Raw genomic sequence first — 15,367 nt, 5'->3', positions numbered from 1 at the left:
TTGCTCTGAGATCTTGATATGCAGAAGCGTCATCAGGTGGTGATCGCCGTGTGGGAAAGAGATAAGGGTCTGTATCCCCTTGAGGATCGGAATTATAATCATCCAAGGCATCCCTTGGGTGCATAACTTGTGGTATATCCTACTCATCATCTATCATGGGTGAGTGAGGAGATGTATCACCTGGCTCAGATGGTGTTGGTGAGTGAGGTGGTGAAGTGGATGGTGGTGATGCTGTAGTAGGAATGTGTAAGGGCTTATTGCAGCATCCTTCCTTTTCTTTTGAGGTTGTAGAAGAGCGTCTAAAGCCTCCTAGAAACGTAATTGTTTCTTTGAAGAATGGGTTTTTACAGGTTGAAGCACAATTTTCTCAGTTCCAGGTTGAGTCTGGGGCGATTTTTTGATTTGGGTCGAGTCTTTCCTGCATGACATCAAAGATCTACTCCGGTGGAGGTTTCAATCCGAAAGTAAAACACTTTGGTGGAGGGAGCTTCAACTTGGGCGGATCTATTGTCGGATTTGAAATAAACAGTTTTGGTGCTGATACCAAAGGTTGAGGCATTGTAGGGGCAAATGTGGAAGAGGTGGAGCCCCTTTGCTGAAGGCTGAATTTTCGGAGCTGAGGGCTGGGCTTACCATTCATTCTTTCAGTGCGCACCATGGCCTTTGGACAGTGACGGACAATGAGCAGTTTTTTTTCGGTCTAGACTGATTTGGGTTTTGGAACAGGGGTTTTAGTACTCACCGTCTGATGTTTTCAGGCCGGCTGAAGGGTGGCTGAAACCAGATTAGATTGTGAATAGAGAGTGATTCTTTTTGTGCCGCTGAAGCTTCCTCTTCTTCGCCCTGTTGCCGACAGAATATGCCCAGAATATCATCTGCTTGCCTGCGCTGCATTTCTTGGCATCGAGCACGTCGATCTCTAAGGGACTTTTTCGATCGAAAAGATTTGCAGTTCTCACAGGTGTCTTCTCGATGATGGGGCAAGAGGCATAGGTTGCAAACTGAATGTTGGTCGGTATGGGGATACTTAGAATGACAGTCCTGACAGAAGCGGAATGGTGTTCGTCCCATGCGCAGGTCATTCTCCGAAGGATGCTGAAATGGAGATAGGGAACCTGGCCGAGCGCGGCCCATAGGCCGCGAGAGAAAGCCAAAAACCCGCTACGCAGAAGGGTGAGCTCTCGGATGCAGCGAACTACGCAATCGAGATAATTCCATTGAGTGGAGATCTGCAGGATAACTGATAGGTTGTTCGTAGGAGTCTCGATGCGGAGCGTGAGAGATTACATCCAAATCCGTCAGCGGGAATAAACTATCTGACGATGGCATCGATGACCATGCTCGTCATTACCAAGAAGAGAAGTCACGCAATCTCGTGGCTTGAAGAAAACTTCTGGGAACAAAAACAACTTGTAAGAATTTGTGGGGCGACATTCAACACTTTAGCTTTTAGGCCAGTCCTAGCACCACACATGGAAGGAGAACCATCTATGCAGATCCTGACACAGTTATCCCACTTTAAGCCATGGAGACCAAGGAAGTCATTGACCATGTCAAACAGGTCGGATGCTGTTGCATCGCCCCTTAATAGGCTTGCAGAATAAAAAAAAATCCAGGAGTGCAGTTTGATAACAATATCGGACATTAGCAATTAAATGTGCTTCCTTTGATAAGTCCGTCACTTCATCCAACAACAAAGCAAAACAACTCGATTTCAACTGGGCTATAAGTTGTCCATGGAGGTCTCCTGACATGTCAGAGATGTGATGGCAAACTGTTTTGTCTGAGATGGGTATTGTTCTTAAATTCTCTACTGCTTTTTCGCCAAGCACTGTCTTAGCCACATCAAGAATTGCTGGCAGAATCTCATTTTCTCCATCTGTTAACAGTTTCTTGTTGTTGCCTATGTAGTATGCCACCTGTTATGAAGTTTTCAAGGCATTTTCTGGGGTGAATGCCACATTTTTCACAGTTTCTTTCTGTTGGGTCATCTCATGTAACTTCCTGGCAAACAAATCTATACTCTTCAATGGTAGAGACATATGTTTTGTGTCCAAGTGCCGCCTTAGTTTGGTTGGTTTAAAACTGTTGTTAAATAAAGTGATACCACAAATCACACACTGTGGTCTAATTTCTCCAGAAACAACGATGCAGGTGAAACCGAAGTCCAAGTAGGAGGCATCATATTTACTTAGTTTTGCAGCTTTTCTCTGCCATCTGCTTCAGCCTTTCATTTGAGAACCCTATCATCTTTTGGCAGAAGGAAAGAATCCATGTCAAATGTGTCCTTGACCTAAGATACACAATTATGAACCTGCATGTTAATAAATAGCAAGCATTTGCTGTTTTCAAACACACAGCTGCAACTGTACAGCTGCATGAGGTTGAATAGTTTTTTTTTAACTATGCAGTTTAAAAACAAAAAGACTTCTCAAGAATGTCTTACTATATATAAAATAAGATGGGTTCAATGGTACATGAAGAAAGAGTTATTCCAGCTGATCCAATCATTACGTGGGTGCTCCCAACACCGCTGCAGCATGTCCATGCAGATACCACTAATGAGGTTACACAATTCCTTTTTTCGCACTAGAGACATGCACAGCTGAAAGGACTCATTAAGAATTAAAAGTTAAAGCCCATGCCAGGATTATACCAACAGAAGGAATGCAGGTCCTTCAGAATTAACTCTCCATCCACCATACCAATGGACTCTGGATGCCAAGTGCTTAGAAGAGAGGGAGATGTCTGCTTTGACTGCTGAATACCAAGTGGGCTGTGGTGGGTGCAAGGGCAGCCCTGAATATCCGGTTCAAGAGTGCTCAGGTAGAAGCAACACAATTGGCAGTGTTATACTCCCCTCCATCCCCTCCACACACATATGAGGACGCCAGAAAAAAAAAGCCAGATGTATGACCAGTATTTTGGTGCCTCTGTGAATTTTGTGTTACTGCGTTAGATTTCGTGGAGCTAGGTACTTGAATGAGTTCCGATCCAGGGTGGTTCTTGGAGTGATGCATGCTGCTCAGAGGGTCATTTGTGAACCACTGAGTTGAGCCCAGAGGTGCTGTCCATTACAACCAGTCACCTCTTCTCTTGGCCCTGCTTATTTTGCCAGGGACATAAGGATCAAGTGGGCAAGGGCTAGAAGTGCACAAGATCTCACAATGGCTGGACTGGGAACCCAAAGCAGCCCTGGCAAATGTTTTCAAGCCAGCCCCGGTATGGTGCATAGAGTGTGCAGCAAGCGAGCCTAACCACTACAAATGGTGCCGGGAGAATGGGAAGAGGGGTTTAGTTTAGTTTAGTTTAATACATTTATAAAGCGCTTGGTTACACCACATCGGTGTGTCCCCGCGCTATGACATAGGAGAAAGGAAGTTGCAAAAGAGAGGAGCGCTAGCTATGAGTCTATGAGAAGTCTGCCTTGTTGTATAGCCATGTTTTAAGCTGTTTGCGGAAGTGACTTTAGGAAGTCTCTGTTCTCAGGGTTATTGGCAGGGTATACCAGGTTTTTGCAGCTAAATATCTGAAGGAGCGAGCTCCTATTCTGGCTTTATATATCCTAGGTACCTTGACCAAGGCCATCCCTGAGGATCGCAGAGTCCTCCCAGGTTTGTATTCCATTAAAAGAGAATGCAGGTTTTTGGGGCCGGACTTCATAAGGATGCGATGGCCGTAGCACAAAGCCTTAAAAAATACCCTCTTTCCCACTGGCAACCAATGAAGTTTTTCCAGGGCCTTCTCTGAGTTTGCTCTTCTGGGTATGCCCAGTACTAGTCGGGCAGCGGCATTTTGTACCCTCTGTAGTGTAGCTATTCCTCCCTTAGTGGTTCCTAGATATAGAACATTCCCATAGTCCAGTTGAGATGTTATTGTAGACAATGGTTTTCCTGGCACTGGAAGGCAGGAGATTGAGAATTTTTCTCAAGATTTTGATAGCTCCACAGCATTTGCCTGCAACCCTATGTATCTGGTTGATAAAGTTCAACTCAGAGTCAAAGTAAATTCCTAGATTTTTTACTTCAGTTTTAGGGTTGGGCAGTTGATATAAAGAGACTGGCCACCAAGCCGATGACCAAATGGTTGGTGATCTACCCATAATCATTACCTCCGTTTTGCTCCCATTTAGTTTGAGGCAGTGGTTAGACATCCACTTCGCCACCTCTGATAGACAATTGGAGAAACGAGTGGCTGCTTGCTCCTCCTTTTGTGACAGTAGAACGATTAGCTGAGTGTCGTCAGCATATGAAACAATTGACACGTTATGTTGTTCTACATGCTCGGCCAGGGGGCTTACATATAGATTAAAGAAGGTGGGACTCAATATCGAGCCCTGTGGAACCTCCTGCTCAAGAGACATGCTCTTTGATATGTAAGATTTCTGAGCCACTCTAAAACTGCGTTCAGAGAGAAAAGACCTCAGCCAGTGCAGGGCCTTATTCCTGATGCCGTATGCTTCCAGTCTTTGTAGGAGCAGCTGATGCGATACGGTGTCAAACGCTGCACTGAGATCAAGAAGGATCAGTGCAGCAGTATCCCCTTCATCGGCATGTTTCCTCAGTGCTTCTGTGGCATAGAGTAATGCTGACTCAGTTGAGTGAGCGCTTCTGAAGCCTGATTGAGAAAGGTGTAGTAAATTGTATTTATTTATATGATCAGTTAGTTGTTTATTCGTGATTTTCTCTGCAATCTTAGCTACAAAAGGCAGTAGGGAGATTGGGCGTAAATTTTCAAGTACAGTATGTTTAACTCGAGGATTCTTTTTCAGAGGTTTAACAATGGCTTGTTTCCATTTCACAGGGACTAGACCTTCTTGGAACGAGCGAGAGATGATGTCTAAAATGTGCAGCATGATAGGGTTGGCTCCTTCCATGATTATATCCGGTCTTGCAGCATCGAGGGGGGACCCAGATTTTATTCCTCTAGCTATAGCAGTGAGTGTCTCTAGACTGTGTATAGTAAATTTGTCCAGTGTTCCTTCTGCGTACGATTCCGTATTAGAAGCAGTGGTGCTGGTTCCTAATCTGGCCTCTATAGGGAAAGTGTCGTAGATGTTCTTGACCTTGGTGGCAAAGAATTCTGCAATGTTATCACAATTCTCACTGGAGGTAGGATAATCATCCAGCTCCTTTTGTGTTTTAAGCGATTTCAATATGGTGAATAATTCTTTAGGAGCATTCTTGGCTCTATTAATTTTTTTTGTATATTATGTGCCTCTGATTTTCTTAATTTGCGAGTGATATTTTTTAAGCTCGCACTTGTAGTTTTCTCTAGCCTTATTGCAATAGTTGATTCTCCATGTTCGTTCGAGCTTTTTGCATTTCTTTTTGGCTTCAGCCAAATCTTTATTAAACCATGGTGCGGTAACACCCATCCTTTTCGGGGTCCTTGTGCTCCATGGTGCTACTTCATTAAGTGCCTCGGAGATCCATGAATCCAGTTGGTCATTTGCACGATTTGTGTCCTTGTCCAATCTGGGTTCTTTTCCTATTAATGCCTGAGAAAAGGAAGTGAAATTAAATTTACTCCAGTTCCTTGTAGTTATTTTCTGATTGGGCTGTTTCAGGATTCTCCTGAGAACGGGTATAGAAAAAGAAACTAGGTAATGGTCTGACCAAGGAATGGGACATGGAGGTCCGACCGTTAAGTCTTCGCAATTAGTGAAGATTGGGTCTAATATATGACCCTTTTGGTGTGTATGTGTTATGACCTTTTGAGCCAGATTAAGTGTCAGCAGGTCCTTACACAGCAGATTTATTTCCTCGTCTTGCTTATTATCAAAGTGAATGTTTAAAGTCACCAAGCACCATGAAGTTGTTGTGTCTGAGGGCTAGTTGTACAACTGTGTCTACCAGTCTTGTAATGAATTTAGTAGCTGGGCCCGGTGGTCTATAGATTAGAGCTCCAGTTAATGTGGTGCCCTCAATACTTAATAATTTAAATGAGAAGGCTTCACAATTGTCTATGTCAGCTTGCTGACATCACATGTCAGTGTTTTTATGTATTATGGCTATCCCTCCTCCAGTTCGACCTAAACGGTCCTGCCTCAATATCCTGTATTCATCACTAATGGCATCCAAAACATCAGGGGTGGAGCTCTCATTAAGCCAAGTTTCTGTCAGGAAAAGGGCATCTAGCCTTTGGTCGTCGAGCAGGTCCTTAATTTCATATTTGTGCTTAGCTAGCGATCTGCAGTTAAGCAGAGCTAGACGTAAGGTAGAGCCGTTAATGATCTGGGTGTCTGACCTGAAATTGGTTAGGCAGTGCCAGCACTTCAGTGTGTTATTCTCTACGCTCAGGCTGTGTTTGCATGTAGGATTAAGATGTTTGGATAATATCAGTAATTCCCTTCTGGTGTATATAATTCTATCCCTAGGAGTTTTAGGAGCAGGGGACATGGCCCCTAGGCCCGGACAGGCGCAGACGGGCTTGCCTTTGGCGCGCCCGCTGCGCGGTCGCTTACACATGAAATTAAATAGAGGAGTGAAGTTAGCTCCTCCCCTTCTGCTCCGGGAAGTGCGCCTGTCTGCCCGGCCACACCCTCCACACAATCGGCACAGGCCGTGATGGACCGGGGCGGGCGGAGTAGCAGCGCTTTAGGCAGGTGAGAGTTAATAAAGATAATTCACAGAGTGTAAAATCACGACGGTTCGTTTTAAAACGCGCTAACTCGTTTCTAAAACCGAGTGTATACGCGCAGTTTTAAAATAGTCTATTTAAAACAAACATGTGGTTAAAAGCATAGCGCATAAAAGAATAAAAGCACATACTCTCGTGTATACTCTTTCTCCTTGTGTTCCCCACCCAAGAAACTTTGGTGGAAAAATTGTGCATTCTACAACATATTTTCATTATATAGTCAACTGTATTAGCTTTTAAAGCATAATAAATGATGACCTTAATGCGCACCCAGATACAACAATCTTTTTGGCGCTCTTCAAGGTTTCCCTCACTACCAACCTACAATGGTTTCTCTCATATCACCATAGCCCCTCTCACACATATTTTACAGAAGCTCTCATACCAGTGTTCGGTGTTGGAGCAATTTACATCACACACACATACAGAGACAATGAATCATAAATGTGTAAATCAGTTGATAGAAAATGTTACATAAGGCAAAGGGGACTACAAGGAGTAGGATTCACAAGTCATCCATGCTGGAAGGAACCTTTTAAAAGTGCTTGGTTTGGAGAAGCACAACCTCATGATTCAGAACATAACACAGTGGTTAGGGCTGACTTTAATAATAAGTTTATTTCTACCCAAACAAACCTCTTTTAGCCACCATAATAAAAAACATAACTTTCTAACCTGTACCATGTAGTTTGCATGCAGTGCTTTGATGGCAGTTCATAGCGCTCTGTGTTAGATTACAATTGTATCTTATGAACTGCACAGTAACTGTTCTAAATAAAGAATATCTGACAAAAGCCATAACCCACTGAGCTATGCACATAAAATCTTGTTCTTTTATAGGCATGTTACAAGTTCTTTGCAGCGCTACCTTAGATGAGTAAAACCCACCACTAGGCAAACTCCCTTCTCTCTCTAGCAGGTACCTTAATCACCAAAGTTAATTTTACACTTTTATTGATGCCCGAAAAAAACTGCTGGAAACAGAAAGAACTTTGCAATGCTTTTAAAACTGGTGCACAGCTACAAAACCATTACGTGCCCATCAATTTTGTGTTCAGCAAAACAAAAGACATGCCTTGGCCCAAAGCCACAAGCCTCACCGACCAGAAACCTTCTGCCCACAGTCATATCAGGCTGTCCGAGGAGCAAGTAGCCCTTTTACATGGCAAACATTCCATCAACTCTTGAATATTTTTTTCTTTCCACCAGCTAAACACGCGGGATGGCAAAAAACGAGGTTGAATTTTGCACATACAAACTGCACCCCACAAACAAAACCAGCCCCCACTCTTCCAGCCTCCCGGCCTTGGGCTTACCTGCAATTACTTTCTCTCTTACTTTCTGGCAACCGGCTAGGCAGTGAAGAATGGAACAGTGCTTTAAATGGGCCGGTACTCACCGGTACGGAGTATTGGCACTTCTGAATTTTCTGGCCCTCAGTACCGGCACTTCTCATTAGCCAAGGAGAGTACCGGTACCCTAATAGATGGCAATGCAGGCTCCGGTTATTTATCTCCTCTAGCACAGGGTAGATGCCGCTCTGCTTCTCAGGAGCTTGTAAGCTCGCCAAGCCGCTTGCAGAGTTCCTGCTGCAGATTCCAGCAGCGCCCATATGAATGGCCTGAGACTAAAGGGCTCTAAGAGGGCTTGCCTTCAGTCACGCGGTGATTAACAGTGCAGGGTCTAGACATACCCTTCACTGTCGATCAGGTGCCCGACGACTATTCGGCTGAAAGTTCTTTAGCCTCACACCCCCACCCCTCTCCATCAGGTGTGTAAATGGGTTGGGACGGGCAGTAAGTCAGTAATCCAGTCTTATTTAGGATATTGATTGCACTGGCCGTTCTAAAGCGAGTGACAGCCCAACAAAATCCTCTGTCTTCGCCAAGGCCGTTTATTTCTTCATCTTTTTGTTCAGGACAGGAACTGCTTCTCTTTGTGGAAGGAAGGAGTAGGGATGCATGTAAAGAAGTGAGGTAGCAGGTTAAGTTAGGATTGCCACTTATTTTCAGATAAAAATACTAGATATTTGAGTTTTGAAATCATAAATCATCTTAGAAATGGTATTTTAACACACATTTCTTAAAAGTCATAAATCTAGTGCATTTCTTAACTTTAATTTTCCAGACGGCAAATTTAGGGGACGAGTACAGCATGGAGGGGAGCATTTTGGGATGGGAGTCTGTTGCTGCAGCTTTTCGATACTTGACCACTGGTGCTGAGTCAAGACATGAAAGAAAGACTTAACCATCGCTCCTGGGACCCCTTCCAGGCAATGATGAATGAGGGCCGTATGGGGGGGCATGCCCTCCTTCCCCACAACCACAAAGCGACAAACATGTTACTTTACCAACTTGTCCAAGAAAATCAGGAAGTGCCAAATGCTTGAGTAATGTTGGCAATGAACTTTGTGGTTCAGCGGGAGCCAAGCCTACTATTCACCCCACTTCTCCAGCCATGGGCTTTTAACAGTGCATCCCACATACTCCACCAAAGGTTGGGTGCAATCTTCCATCACATAAATAGGCTTGAAATTTTGAAGGTAAACACCACATCTCATGCTTGAACCTGCGATGAGGCAGGTCTACATCCACGCAGGTTACACTAACCAATTCTAGACAAAACCTGAAAATCTTAGGATCTCCTCCCTAGGCGTCTAATGCACAGTTTGATAGTCAAGGCTACACACAAGCAGGCTACAATTCATCTTTTGTGGACAGAATTTGAGAATATTAGGCTAACCATCACATCACATTATATGACCAGAAGTGCAAACTGAGGATGTCTTGAGGAACAGCTAGCCAAAACTACTTACATGCAGGTTACACTAATAATTTCCAGACAAATCCTGCAAATGTTAGATTCTCGCCTGGTGAAAGAGTACACAGTTGGCAAAATAAACATGCACACAGGTTGCATTGATCTTTTTCTAGAAAAAAACTCCCCCTTTCATGCCCCTAGGTTCAAACTCAAGGAGTGAAGAAGAGCTACCCAAAGCGACATACTTACAGTTACACTAATGTTTTCTAGTCTAATCATGACCATTTTGGAGTAAAATCCTATCCCTAGCCCAGGCTTCAATGACGCACAGCTAACAAAGTTGAGGGTTGTATGCTGTGCGTGCAACAAATCTGTTCATGTAGCTTCAGAACATTGTTACTTAATAATAACTTGTGTATGTGCCTGTTTTTCTGTGAGAGAAAATGTAGAGAATCAGGACACTCGGTAGATTTTAGAGGGAATGTGCAGTGTGTGTCTGTGTGTACGCTTTGAGAGTATATAGTATTGCTCCCAACAAATAACAGAATGGCATTAAGAAGCAAAAAATATTACAAAACGAGGAACTGTCCACAAATCATCCTTTTTGGGTTTCATTTTGTGTAATGAGTTAACCTGTTTCGTTTACATAAACATATTTTTCATAATTGCTGCAACTGATATAGAAGTCATTATGTATGATCATATGTTGTGCTAAGCCCCGCCCCTAGCCACGCCTCTAGCTCATATTAATGAGTACCTGCACTTATTTTTTCTCATTTAAAGCACTGGAATGGAAGCTATGGCGTTGGCAGGAACCAGGGGGCGCAGGACAACACGGAGAAGGACATAACCCATGAGGCGAAGAGCAGCAAGGCAAAGTGAAAAATCCACCAGGCAAAGGGCAGCACGGTAAAGGGAAGAACCCGCTAGGGAAGGGCAACAAGAAGGAAACAAAAGGCAGTAAACTAGAGGCAAAAGGCAGCAGTAGAAAAGCGCCACTAACAGCAAGGTAATGGGCATTCTGAAGCATTATGAAGCCAAAATGTGCGGCATTTTCATCACCTACAGCGCTGCTCTCGCTGTGATTGGTGCAACGTCATGGCTAGTGGTACTGGCACATGATTGGTTGCACTGTCGTATCCTCCAATCAGAGAGCTCCATTGGAGATTGCTGGAAAAAGGAAAGGAAACTAATGTACTTTTAACGGTGGAAAGTGCACACTAGATTGGTGAGGTATTACAGTGAAATGCACTCTCCCCCCTCACTCCCCAGTGAAGATGCCACTGGGGGGCGCACCCAACAGTTTGAAGACCAGTGGTCTAGGGAGAGCAGTTTACTTATGTGAGTCTGAGGTGAGAGGTGTGCCTGTGTGAGTGGAGTACGAGAGGTGTGCGTGCAAAAGGTGAGAGATAAGCTGCACGTCGGCCAGGCCTATTGGAATTGTCAGTATTGGTTATAGAACTGTCCTCAACATCTGGTTTACAAAGCACATCTTTCATCAAGAGTTAGGAGGCTGATAAATTGATTGCAGAAAAAAATAAAGTAATGGATAGCTAAACCAGTTGAACCCTGCTAAAAATGTAAGGGGGGGGGGGATAGCTTTGAGTGCTTCACCATGTCACTTAACTGGCGCCAGGATACACAGGAAGACTTATCCATGTGAAAGCGAAGAGCAAGCCAGTTTTGGCAGGTACCAAGTAAAAGGCCTTCAAATGAACCATGTGGATAACAGATATCTTAACAGATTAATACTGCCATTTATTTGTACGATTTTCATGTCTAAAATACCGTTTTGCATTCATAGTGCACTGACACAAATAAAGAAAGACAACATACCAAACGGTTTTCATCAAACACTTCGAAGAGAAGGCGATGCTTTTTAGGATCAACCTAGGAGGAAAATGAGAATGGAAAATGTAAGAGCGAACACAAGTTGTCTAAACCTGCAAACACATTCAGAGTTACCAGTTAGCTGCTTTAGAGCAGAGATGCCAATCCAAAAACCGCTGGATGTAGAGCATATATTTCAAGTAAAGTGCCTGGCCTCCTTAACCCCTTCCATGCTGCGCAAATTCCGCCGCTGTGCTGACGGAATCTTGCGCGGGCGTGGTCATGACGGAACGGTTCCGTCATGAGCACAGCTCAACCGTGGCTCATGACGGAACCGTTCCGTCATGAGCACCGAAGGGGTTAAACATACTGCCTTCCCAAAATGTCCAATCTACATTTGTGACACGTATATGGGAATAAGAACCAGCTGTATACATATAGCACAGAGAGGGTCATGAACAGGCAGCCAGAATGAAAGAGAAACCGGTATATTATAAGGAAAGACTACGCGGGTTCATAAACAAAGGTTCATCCTCCAAGCTCTAGTTCACATTAACTTCTGGTTGACAACGAAGGAGTAGTTTCTTTTCCGTAACTCCAGTTCTGTAGTAGGGGTATCTCTGTTATAGTCATAATCTAGTGAATAGTCCCGCCCATGTGCGCGGACCCCGGAGCAATAAAAATAATCTCTTAAATTGTCAAGTCATGCAGACCTGCATCCACACTTAAGAGAGAATTTCAAAGACAGATAATGCAGCCTATATCAACAGGCTACACTGTCCAGTACTTCAACTAGAAAGAATTCCACCAGCAACCACTAACAGCACTGCCTGTCCAGCTTTTTCCCTAGAGAAAGAAACCTGCCTCTTCCAGCAAAAGCCTCTGGAATGACAGAGAGGAAGGAATGGACAGATAAGCCCCATAGGCTGCCATTATGTGGCTCAGAACAGGATACTGTGCCTTTAAGAAAACTTTCCAGAACTTTTCCAGTATCCCAGAATGCACAGCAGGTCCCTTTTACTTTCAGTTCTTTTTGAAGGCGTAGCACGCCAGACCTGTAGCATTCCTTATATTAACATTCATCTCTCCACCGGGGAGGAGGGCGGGCGCTTATGACTATAACAGAGATACCCCTACTACAGAACTGGAGTTACAGAAAAGAAACTACTCCTTCTGTAGTAGGGGATCTCTGTGTATAGTCATAATCTAGTGAATAGAATGGCAAGCCCATCCCCACACAAAAACGGCGGTGGAGAAGATTACAAAATAATACCACTACTGTGCGAACAAATTTCGCAGCAAAGCCTGCCCAACCTGAGCATCTGCCCTGGCATCTGCGTCCAGACAGTAATGCGCAGCAAAGGTATGGACCGACTTCCAAGTGGCCGCCTTGCAGATTTCTGCAATCAGAACATTACGCAGCAAAGCAGTCGTGGCAGCTTTGCCCCTGGTGGAATGAGCCTTAGGTTTACCCCCTAAGGTCTTATTAGCCTTTTGGTAACACAACTGTGTAGGAGAGTAGGGTCTGCTTTCTATGTTCACCCCCACTTTTTGCTTTTGCTTTACTGGTTTTCGACTTAGATGTGGCTGTGGGCCTGCTAATCAGACCCACAGCCCTGCTGTTCTCTCTCTAAATTAATACTATGTACTTTAGGTGCATAACCCATTTGGATAGGATCACCTTATTGGCCCCTGTACAGTGTACCCTAGGTACCCAGGGCATAGGTGTACCCTAGGCCTACCAAGGGCTGCAGCATGTATTATGCCACCCCTGGCCTGGCCTTCCATTTTGACACAACTGGCTGATCACTCAGCTGGGGCAAGGTCGTGTAATCACCCCTTGCTTAGGTGTAGTATTCCTATACCTAACTTACATATAGACACATGTGTACCTATCAGTCACTCCTATGGCAGGCCTTAACAATCCTGGAGGCAGAGTGCTTGGTAACATGTGAGATGGTGCTCTAGCATGAGCTGAGCCTGTCTGCAGCTTTCGGAACCAAGTCCTTATAGCTGTTCTATGGTATAGCCTACCATATACTCTTAAAGTGCGTTATAATCTTAGACGGTTATGGTAACTATGGTTTGGCTTTATCGAAACATGTCGTGTAAGGTGTCTAACACTGTGGAATAATACCCCCATGCCATTTCTGGACATGAGGATATTATTCCCCCCTTCTAGAGGGAAAGACATGTTAAAATCATACTTCACTGTTAGCCTCTGACCAAAGCCTCAGCATCACAAAATGGATGCTGCTGCCACGACACAAGTCTGACCTCCTGCAGCTGGGAGTGATCCCAGCCAGGGAGGCCTGGACAATAGGTTTCCTGCTTGGGGAGGTGCTAGCACCTCCCCAGACAGCCTTTAGTGTATTGGGGCAGGGTGGGCTGAAAGGAATGAGACATGCCTGGGGCACACAAGGTGTTCCTTGCATAGTCCAGTTCAAACCGGCGCTGGGGCACTCCAGCCCCAGCTCTGGCGCGAAACTGGACAAAGGGAAGTGGGTGTAACCACCCCCTCCCAGGTCCCACCCATAAGGCGTGACCTAGCAGGTATCCCAGCCCCCCAGATTAGTATAAGAGTGGGAGTTGGGCCTCAAGACTTTAGATTATCCTGAACCTGCAAACTTGAACAGAAACTCTGGACCTTCGACATTCGACGAAAGAAGAAGACTGAAGAATCTCCCCTGTAGCCAAGGAGTGGCTACCCTGTGCAAACAGGCACCATCAAGAGACTACCCTTTGCTTTGCGACCGTTCTACGAGGAACCGACTGCAGAGCCCGACCAGAGCCTTGACTTCCAGACTTCTCCGACCCTCATCCACATCTGCAGCAGAGCTGAGATCCGTGGAGGCGACGAGCGACGTGGGACCGGCTACCTGGGAAAAGTGGCTAGTAACTTACAGCGCAGCTTCTGAGGTACCCTCGAAGTTGTGCACCGGGGATTGAGAAACCCCAACCCCAAGCACCATCTGCACCGAAGATCAGCCCCCCACACTCCACGAGTCCTGCGTGGGGCCCTTCAGCATTTTCCTGCTTGCCGCGTCTGTCCGGTTGCTTGCCCGCTGGCTAGTGGCCTCTGTGACGACGCACCCTGAAATCTTCTGCGCTGGTTTGGCTCCTCCAGACTGGCTCCCGCTTCTCTGCAAAGAAGAAGCACCCCAGACCTTCCTGGTCTGCACCAGAAGCAAGTCCTTTGTTCTTCGTGGGTTCCGCTTGCCAAGGCTTGGTGAGTCCTAGTCCAACTTCGACGCCGCCGACAGCAAGAGCCTTCGTGGGACAGCTCGCCTCCTGGTCCTGGTCGTCCTCGACGCTTCCTGGTCCTCCTGGCTGCAGCGACAAGCTTCACCTTCACCTGCAACTCTTCACGACATCGCCTGGTTCCTTCCTGGTTCCACGTGGTCACTGGCTAGTGACCTTGACTCTGTCCCTTCTGCTTGCAGGTTTCTTCTCTTCTTGATCCCAGCCTTGGGATCCACCGGACACTCTTCACTGACTGCCTGTCAGCATCTTTCTTCAGGCATCCATAGGAGTCGACGACGAAAACGACGCATCTTCACCCCTATGCACCCGCAGCCTGTGGGCTAGGTAACTTGGGTACTCCGGTGCTCATCAGGATAGTGACTATCCTAGTGTCTAGTTTTCAAGTCTCAACTTCCTAGCTACTCCGGAAGTGTCCTAAATCTACCGTTTTCTAAACTGTACTATTGCTATTGACTTTTACGCATTACGCGTGAGTGTTTCCACTCTGCACACGAATCCCGTGGGCCTCCCACTTCCTAACTAACGCTAGTGTAGTGTAGCCCCAGCGATTCCCTAGGCCTAGGCCTATTCTATTTCCGTGACAGTGGTTCTTATACCACTTACTTAGTATATGGTTTGTGTGGCCCCTAGGGCCTAACTGTATTACTTACCTGTGTGACTTAATGTATGCATAAATAAGACTGTGTTGTACTTACCTCTAATCTCATAAAGAGTGCTGAGGGTTTGCTTAGAATAAATACACTTTATTTTATATATATATCTGTTGTGGTGTCCTTTCATTTGGTATTCAAGGGATTATATATGGTATCACAGCTGGCTTCACATGCCATTCAGAGTTTAGCCTAAGACTGCTCTTGTCCATGCTACCACT

General features: G+C 45.3%; 1 protein-coding gene across 2 annotated transcripts in view; it reads right to left on the bottom strand.

Annotated features, from left to right (window-relative positions):
- The window catches only part of NEDD4 (NEDD4 E3 ubiquitin protein ligase), a 1,922,401-nt gene that overhangs the window by 1,513,473 nt on the left and 393,561 nt on the right, over positions 1-15,367 (bottom strand). For both annotated transcript variants that reach the window (XM_085644133.1, XM_085644134.1), the window contains exon 5: positions 11,239-11,292. In XM_085644133.1, the coding sequence (XP_085500259.1) occupies positions 11,239-11,292 (54 nt within the window). The remainder of the gene's footprint in view (positions 1-11,238; positions 11,293-15,367) is intronic.

The sequence above is a fragment of the Triturus cristatus genome, chromosome 3_1 (genome assembly GCF_964204655.1).
Source record: "Triturus cristatus chromosome 3_1, aTriCri1.1, whole genome shotgun sequence".
Classification (NCBI taxonomy): Eukaryota; Metazoa; Chordata; class Amphibia; order Caudata; family Salamandridae; genus Triturus; species Triturus cristatus.
The sequence above is the reverse complement of the archived record's forward strand: the minus strand, read 5'-3'. Positions and strand labels throughout refer to the sequence as shown.